The sequence below is a fragment of the Brassica napus genome, chromosome C6, assembly GCF_020379485.1.
Source record: "Brassica napus cultivar Da-Ae chromosome C6, Da-Ae, whole genome shotgun sequence".
NCBI lineage: Eukaryota > Viridiplantae > Streptophyta > Magnoliopsida > Brassicales > Brassicaceae > Brassica > Brassica napus.
The window spans coordinates 23,714,708-23,723,908 of record NC_063449.1 but is presented as its reverse complement, the minus strand read 5'-3'; the positions used below and the strand labels follow the sequence as shown (position 1 = coordinate 23,723,908).

At 31.1% G+C, this 9,201-nt stretch overlaps 1 protein-coding gene across 4 annotated transcripts; it reads left to right on the top strand.

Moving 5' to 3' along the window:
• The first annotated feature begins 5,135 nt into the window (after nucleotides 1-5,135).
• LOC106454130 lies at nucleotides 5,136-8,012 on the top strand. 4 transcript variants are annotated; one of them, XM_048761026.1, is made up of 5 exons: nucleotides 5,136-6,195; nucleotides 6,317-6,356; nucleotides 6,566-7,060; nucleotides 7,267-7,376; nucleotides 7,526-8,012. In XM_048761026.1, exons 3-5 carry the CDS (start codon nucleotides 6,710-6,712, stop codon nucleotides 7,623-7,625), a joined length of 561 nt encoding a protein of 186 aa, XP_048616983.1. In that variant the 5' UTR covers nucleotides 5,136-6,195; nucleotides 6,317-6,356; nucleotides 6,566-6,709; the 3' UTR covers nucleotides 7,626-8,012. The 4 variants fall into 4 exon arrangements, with proteins under 4 accessions (XP_048616983.1, XP_048616985.1, XP_048616986.1 ...); XM_048761028.1 differs by having other exon boundaries at nucleotides 5,136-6,356; XM_048761029.1 differs by lacking the exons at nucleotides 5,136-6,195; nucleotides 6,317-6,356 and adding an exon at nucleotides 6,485-6,528 and having other exon boundaries at nucleotides 6,609-7,060.
• The last annotated feature ends 1,189 nt before the right edge of the window (nucleotides 8,013-9,201 follow it).

Sequence of the window (9,201 nt, the reverse complement as noted above, 5' to 3'; positions counted from 1 at the left end):
ATTTCCTTTATCATAATGGGCCCTTCCTTAACAACCATCTAATCTTAATCTATTAAAACGAAGCAAGACTAACCTTAAACTTGCACCATATTTACAACTTAATGCCACTGAAATAATTAAATGAACCTATTTTTAAGTAATTTTTGTCTTTTTCAAAATTAATTAAGTAATAATTACTCCTAATTCTATGCTTTCCATGTCTTTTTCAAAATTAATAAAACATTTCCTAAATTAAATTCACAATCAATTCAATATAAAACTTTTAACTTATCTATGTAATATTAATATTATAAACATTAATGAATATCAATAATATATACAAAATATTTATGTAACAATATAAGTTAAATTTTGTCTCATTCTCCCCCACAATTCACGTTACTCTTCTTTTTTTCTTGAACAAATTCTTCTTCTTACCAATATAAATATATTACATGCACCATTATAATTATTTACAAATTTACCATGTATATAAAATAATTTATTAGACATTCTCATAAAATTTTGATCCAAAATAAAATAAAATAAATCATTTGTATAGATACACGGATCATATTCTAAAAATGGTGGTAATACAATTGACGGTTTACAAGATAAAAACAATAAAAAAAATATAAACTATAAAATTATTATGCTTATAAATCTTATTAAATAATTATTTAACACACGTAAAATTTTAAAATACATATTATCACTTAGAAAAAATAAATATTTATTTACAAAAATAAAAGCAAACATCCGCAAGGTCGTGGTTTAAATGTACACAAATTTAAACTCATTTATAATTTCTTATCAGTTACATCAAATTTTTATTTTCAATTTTTTTTCTTACAAATTTAAATCTTAATTTGTATATTTTCCAAATTTGATAGAAGTTTAACAATCATTTTATTTTCTTACAAATATTATAGCTAATGATTCATTTATAAATAGCATGCTAATTCACAATTGTCTATTTTCGTACTTTTTATTTAAAAAATTTGTTCGTTATATATTTAAGACATGGATCTTATTATATAAATGTTAGATTTTTTATATAATACCTAATATTGTTGATACATTTTACGCTAAAATGCTAAAATATAAAATTAAGTACAAATATAACATTTACATTTACAAATATGACTACATTAACAAATATATCATTAAATACAAACACATATTAAATACTCGCGCGGTCGCGCGGGTCAAGTTTTAGTTTTACTTAGGATTGAGGGCTGCCTATACGCGTTCGGTTTGGATATGTTAAAGTATATTGATCTGGAGATGGGATGATTGGTTGCGGCCGTAGATACTCAGGACATTCGAAATTTAGTTTAGAGTTATATATGTCAACCAATCAAATTTTTTTTTCTTTATAAACTCTCAGCAAAATAATCTCTATAAAAGCAAAATATGGTTGTAGAGAGTTTTATTTCCAAAAAAAAATAGTGTTTTACAAAGTTATAGAAAAATAATCTACGGCAAATAAACCTACAGATTAAATTCTACAACCAAAAATATAAATCTACAGTTCATTCCAGTCACTCCCTTGGTTTCTGTTCGGATCTTTTCGGATTCAAATAACCAGTTCAAATTATTTTGAAATATTTTAAATTTTTCAAAATCTAAAATAAAATAAGATAGAAGATATAAATTTATATAAAGTATACTTAAATACCTAAATGTAACAAAAATTGATTTGGCTTGAATATTTGGATGAAAAATCAATATAATATTTCAAATATTTTGACTCAACAAAAGTATATATAGCAAAAAATATTATCAATTAATAAAATGAAACTATGATATTTTATTAATTTATATAGTTATAAATTTATAGAATTTTTATATAATTTTGAATTACGTTTTATGTAAAAATAAGAAGAAAATTTATTTAAAGGTATATATATTGATTAAAATACAAAATTTAATTATTTTTATTAAATTATTTGATGTATAAAAATGTATTCATGAAATTTAAATAAATTTAGGTGTAAATGACAAAATAACATCAAAATATTTTGAACTGGTTAGAAAAATTAAAGATAAATTTCATTGTGGATCTTAAAACTCACACTCAGTATTTGATAATGATTGTTTGTAAAGATTATGGAAGAAAATAATGTGGACAACGATATCTTTAAAACACAACGATATAATCAGATTCCGGTTGACTAAAATGGACTTTTATTGATAAAGTTTTGATGAATACAATGGTGAAATGAGATCGAAATATAACTTAAGGATAACTAAGATTGAATACAAAGTATGAGAGTGAGAATGAGAGAGAGTTTAAGATCGAGGTCGATATGTTTTGTATAAGTCGCTAGGGTTTCATGTGTCCTTTTGCTTCATCGCTTCTCTCGTCTTATAGGCTATAGCTACCGAGCCTCCAAAATTTCCTCCTAGATATTCGGGATCACGGCTTTGACGTGTTGACTTCGTCTTCTCCTTGATATTGGGTCGGACTTCTCTTAACCGATCCCGTTGTTATCTTTGGCCCAATCATTGATTGACCGAAATCAGGCCCAACATTCACTATGAATAAAAAAATACAATATTTTTATTTATATTTTTATAAATTTTATTTAAAATTATTATTAATTTATATTTATATGGGACCTTATGTTTTTATAAGGTTTTTCAAAAACTCATTATCTTATTATATTTTCGATTTTTTTATTGCATGGCCTCAACTTAAACCTAGAAAACTTTATTAATCTATTGTTTTTTTAAATTATCTAGTATTATATTCTAATTTTATATTGTATCTTCTACTCCTTCATCTTCTTATTAATTGGGTTATATTCAAATAATATGATCATCATCATTTTTATTTTAAATTTTTAACGAATACATAGAAAGCTTAGGATCAAATGGGTACTGAATCTTTCAGATCGCGCATGTAACAGTAGCCTCTTGGTCGTACACTCTAAGATGAAATGTTTACTTTGTGCAGCTTCATGTGTGAGAGACATGAAGATCTCCTCGATCATTTTCGAGACCAACTATTCAAATCTAGTTGATATGACTACACACCTGATGAAATGGCCAACATTTACTTCAGAGATTAATGAGTTTTGGAATCTATAGGATAACTTTAAGAATGTGAGCCCGCTTCATATTTCCCGGAGCAGAAATGGATGGGCGGACTCATTAGCGAAAGAGGCTAAACCAGAGACATTATTTTCTCCCATATAGATCAGACACATTCAGATTGTGGTGCCCCCTTGGAGAAATGTCTTGTCTGGCCAAAACTTGGTCTAGTTAAATGGGCAGTTGACAAACAAAAATAACATTCAACCTTGAGTTAGAGCATGATTAATGGAGGTTATTAGGGTGAAGTTCTTAGCGGAATATAAGAAACCGTCTCTTAACTTTTAACTAAAAAAGCTCTTAAAGCCGGTTCTTAGTTTTTTTAGTTAAAAGTTAAGAGACGGTTTCTTATATTCCGCTAAGAACTTCACCCTAATAACCCCCATTAATCATACTCTTACTCTCTTATAAAATCAGATCCAAGTGTTACTTGGTCACCATCAATCCTTAGGTTATGTCATAGTCTTCCCCACTTTTTCTCAAAACCGTAGGCATATGATCAATGAATCCATGAATAAAGACAACAACTTTTTTTGGAATTATCATCCTTTATTATCTTTAAAGCATAAAGACATTTCCATAAATTTATCATTTTCTTGTTATAATGTAGAAATGTGACTCTGATACACCTCATCCAGCTCAAAATCTCTTTCCCAAATGGCTCTTCCATGTCGCATGGTTCATAGGACATTGAGTGAAACATTTGCAAACGACTTCATCAAGACATAGACTTACTTCTCAAGTTCATATTTTTACAGTTCATAATATCTTGTTAAAAGGGCTCCTCCATTTCGCATCATGGCACAATGACTAGCACACTTGCATCAGCAACTATGTCACTAACTTCATCAATGCAAGACAATTAAAATCTACAAGCTCATTCTTGCATTTTCAATTTCCTCATTTTAGTTTTGTTTGCCACTTAAGGAAAACCACTCTTTTTCACTGACCATGTTTTCATACATAGAATACTTCATTATATATGTTTTCCCCAAATGACATATATATGCACTATCCATATTAGGACGTCAATCACACCACGAGATATACTCTTCTCTCCCCCCCCCCAGCCCACAAGATATGTATTATGATGTCACCATTTCTCCTTTTAATTGATTACACACTAAGCTAAATCACGACTTAGGTGTCAAAATTTACTTCAAAGACATATCATGTGTTTATTCTTTTTGTAATTGTGATACAACCTCTGCATCAATTTAATAGAATACTTATGATTATTGCACCGCATCTCTCGACATGTTGAGTTCTTGACTCACAACATGTGTCTTCATTGAGTCCTTCTTGTCTTTATAGAGTGCATGATGCACTCATTACTACAATATTTGGGTGATTCCCTCATCGTCTGATCATAAACAGCTTTTTGGAGCGAGATCTGTTTCCAAGTACAATGCAGCATTGGGAATTATCTGAGACTGAAGAGTTTCCAAACTGGGTATACAAAACAGGAAAGCTAAGCTGCCACAAGTCGTTAAGAAGAATGTGGTCAAGTTTTTTGGCGATGTGACTCTTCCTAATTTTTCCACAAAACATACAAGTTTCATCTTATAGATAGATTGAAAAAAAAGAAGCAGGCATGTCTTATTAACCCAATCATATTTTTTTGACCCAGCCATCATATTACTATCCAAACCCACGAGCAGTAAAATGTATTCATTTACGATGTTCTCATATCTAGTGGGGGATGATCTAGAATATTTTCCTAGTGAGGGAATAAATAATTTTAAAATAAAATTTATTTATTGAAAGTATATATTATTAAAATTTAAAATAGGAATTATTATATATAATATTTTTAAAAAGTACAGATACTGGTTTAAAATTGATTTCTCCAATATAAAATATGTGATCACTTTTGAATTCCTTAAAAGTAAATATACAATAAAATATTTATTCAGTAGATAGTTAAAAAATGATAAAAACAAGATATGGTAAAAAAAAATATCAGAGATTCATATACTGTATTTGTCGAAGTCATAAAGGTAATGATTGCTAGATTATGGAGTTTTTTTTGCCATAGAATATTACCATTAAACATCAAAAGCACAAGAGTTCAATACATACCATCATCACATCCTTTACTAGGATGGAATGATCAACAAACTATGATAACGAAAAACCTTAAGAAAACACTACGCTGTCTAGGAACCATAGCCATATGCCAGACAAACCTGAGACGATCTAACAATATTAAAAGGGGAATATGAAGTCCTTTCAGCTATGCCACGTCGGATCGGAAAATCAAGCCAATCAGATAGTTTGAAATTGACACGTCACATCTTCTTTGTCGACATTGAATTTCAAGTAGCCAAATGTTTTGGGCTTATCTAATTTGGTTTTGGCCCATTCTAAATTCACCTTACTCCATCGTCTCCAACTCTTCTCCTTCGTCACTATCGTTTCCACTCTCTCCAAATCTCCTTTACTTTGCAATAATCACCCACTCTGAATCATTGATTCCTGCTCTTGACACCTTTATTCATACTAGATGTAACCTTCCACGTCCCTATTTTTTTTCCTCCTATTAACACTTCTTAAAAAGGCCGATATATTGCCTCAAACAATTTAGCAGCAACAAGCGCTTCCAAACGGGCTTCTGCACTTCACTTTCATCGTTCTTATACGAGAAATCCATAAAACCACATTAGTCAATGGGTATGAAATGGACATGCTTATTGGGTTTAGAACCGCTTCTCATGGACGACAGGTATGTAATATTATTTCTAATGATATTATTAGCTTCCCCAGATTCTAATTCAATAATCCCTGCAATTCATGGCAAAGGAAATGTCCATATCAACGGGGAAGGCACTGGCGGCTCTGTTCTTCAGTGATGTCACCCCTGGATTGGGATAGTCCGAGATGCGATTCCGTCTACTTCATTTCTGGGCAGCAGTGACCAATCGGAGAAGATTATGAGAATCCATTTGTAGGTTCAGATTTCTCATTCACGCCACTTTCAGTATGTTACTCTAAGCCTTTCAGAAATAGTGAATCAAGTCTCTCTGCTTGATCTATGTAGAGACTCATTCTTTATTTATGATATATGGAGAAGACTTATGTATGTCTTTGTTTCCTTTCCTCAAAGCACCGACTATGGTAGTGTAATAAATTTCTTAGTGTGTGTTTGTTTGATCATTCTTATGCAGTATACATTTGAATTATTTTATGTTTACTATACGCTGATGTTTTCAAATTCTTTCTTTCATTTTGACTGCAGAAAAAACCCCACAACACCCAAGTTAGCTTTACTTTGAAAGGTTTGGGTTTCTTTCCCTTCTATTGTTTATATATGCTTACTTTTTGTAGACACTGAAGACAATCAAATGGCTGTCTCCTTGGCTAGGATGATATTTGTTCCGTGCAACCATTCAGTCATACCAATGTTATAGATCGTACTCCAATTTTCGTAAGCCAATATGCTATGGATAGGTAATAATGGCATCTTAATGGCCTTTGGAAATTTCAGTCTGACATTTTAGACGTTCAAGCTTATACTTTTCTGAACACAGCCTTGCTGTGGATGTTCTGCATTTGGTTCAAAAGAAACGTAAAGAAGGCCAAGAAGTTAGGCGAGTATAACAGCTGGGTTGGAGAGTAATCGAAGAAGACTATGAGAAGCCACTTCCAGCAAGTTAATCAAAGCCTCTTTCATGTCTCCCTGCTGCATCTATGTGGAATCTCAATCTTTAGTTACGCCGTAGGTGATGCATGGAGAAGACTATGTCTGTCTTGGTTTCCTTTTTGGAGAAAAAATCAAGATTCAAGAGTGGCTTATATATTCGATGTTTCACGTTTTCCTCCAAGCACTGAGTACAGCAAGTGTAACAGATTGCTTAGTGCACATTCTTTTTCTTATACTCTCATAGAAGATATCTCAAACTCATCGTCTTTGGAGCATACAATTATATCAAAATCTGGTGGTGGACAACTAGATCTGCTTATCTTTGATACATCATTTAAGGTTAACACAAATCATCCTTATGCATTTATAAATTTGTATGTCTTATGTTTCAAACACTCTGCTGATGTTTTCAGATTCTTTCTTTGACTGTGACTGTAGACAGGATCACTCAAACTCACTTACGTTTCCCACATGTTAGTTAAATTTGAAAGATCGTTTTTTCTTCATTTCATGATTTATATATGCTTATTTTTTGTTTTGTGTAGATACTAGAGACAGTCAAACGTCTGTGTGCTAAAAGAGGTCTTTTAGTCAGAATGACGCACGAGTTTGATCACCACAAGGACAACGAGTTTCTTGAAGAATGGTCTAAAAGGTACCGAACTTTGAAAACCATCACCAACTGTCTTAATAAACCATACGCAGAGTAATAATCTTATTTGTTTGCTGCAGATAATTTTGAGTCTCTTCGGGATAGTTTACTGAATTTGAACGACCTCTCTTGGTTTTGTTTTTCTTCGGAAGGAGGAAGGAGCGAGCAAAATTGCACCAGTCTGCTGGTAACCTTGCTACAGGAGACTACACTGGTTCATTCAGATTTCGTGATCGGATTCATCTCGGTTAATCCTGCATGCGTCTTGGAAATTGGAGATGTGTATCTGTCTATGATTCATGCTAGGCCTGCTGTTCAAATGTTGAAAGGTGGTGACACACTTGGTCAACAGTACAACACTCCACACTCTGAGTCTCTCGCTCCTAGCCTTAACATTCGTAGTTAGTATCTTGTGCGGTGTCTCTGGAAAGTATCGGTTTTATGTATGCTTCTTGACCTTCTCTAGAAAGTTTTGATTTTAGGTACCTTTCCTTTTGTGTGGCGTTCCAGTCTTCGTAAAGACTATCTATGTTCTCTCAAATGCCAATACATCATAACACCACCTACCACTGTGTGGTTCAAGCCATTACATCAAAAAGCTTACTTCAATGATCGAATGAGAATAAAAGATTCCCATCAGTTTTTTTTTTGTGTGTTTATGGCTGTCTATAAAAATTGTTATTCATCATCATCAAACAATGATGGTGATCATGCTTATTACTATTACAAGCAGACAATATAGTTTCTGAAAAACCTATTATTATTGTTCTAAACCTTGCTTAATAATAAATATACGTGTTGTAGTAAAATTTACGCATCTTAAAGATTAGTTGTATTTAACTTCATTCCTGTGCTTTTTCAAAAAAAATAAAAACTTCATTCATGTTTTATATAAAGTAATTTATGATATTCTCTGATTTATGTATGTTATAAGATGTACTCGAATTTAATCATCTATGTATGTAATAAAATAGATATGAACTACAATGGATTTTATAGTGATTTTATTTGCTTAATAGAAAAATTGTTAAAATAAAAATATTGATAAAATAGAGGGCAGTATTTTATAGTAAATTTCTTAAGTAAAATAATTAGTTTTTATCTATATAATTCAAACATTATCATATAATATTTCTTATACAATAATAAGAACTAAACTTATAGACATTATTAAAAATATTATAATAATTTAAGGGAAAAATTAATATACAAAAATAGTATTACAGCATTCCACGTAAGAATTAAGCAAAAATTCAACACAAATAAAAAGAAGAAAAATTCCAACCTACTTATATTATCTTTATTTTTTAGTGGTGTTACTATAATGAATTTTTGGTTACATAAATGTAACAAGATTTTAAAATTGGGTAAATGATAACATTCACACAAAATTTAAAATAAAAATTTAACAATTTAAAAGTAGATCTAGTAGAAATAAAGACTAGACCTTAAACTTAAAAGACACAATCCTTCACATCGTATCACCCAATGTAGCATTAAAACCGCCAATGAAGCCGCACCATCAGAAATAACCAAAGAAGCCCGAAGTTAGCATAAGATCATTTAAGTATCATTAAAAAGAAATATTGGGGGCAGCTGCCCCCTCCGTATGTCACGTAGCTCCGCCCTCTACCAAAACTTTATTTGTTATTAAACAATGCTAACAATCAAGATTTCATATACATACATCACATAATGAAAATGATCTTAAAAATTGACTATATAGAGATCTCTGAATCACAAACCAAGAAATTTCAGAAACCCGCACATCACGCTTTGACCATTAGCAGGTCATAACCATGTCTAAAGATAGGAACTATGACTAAAT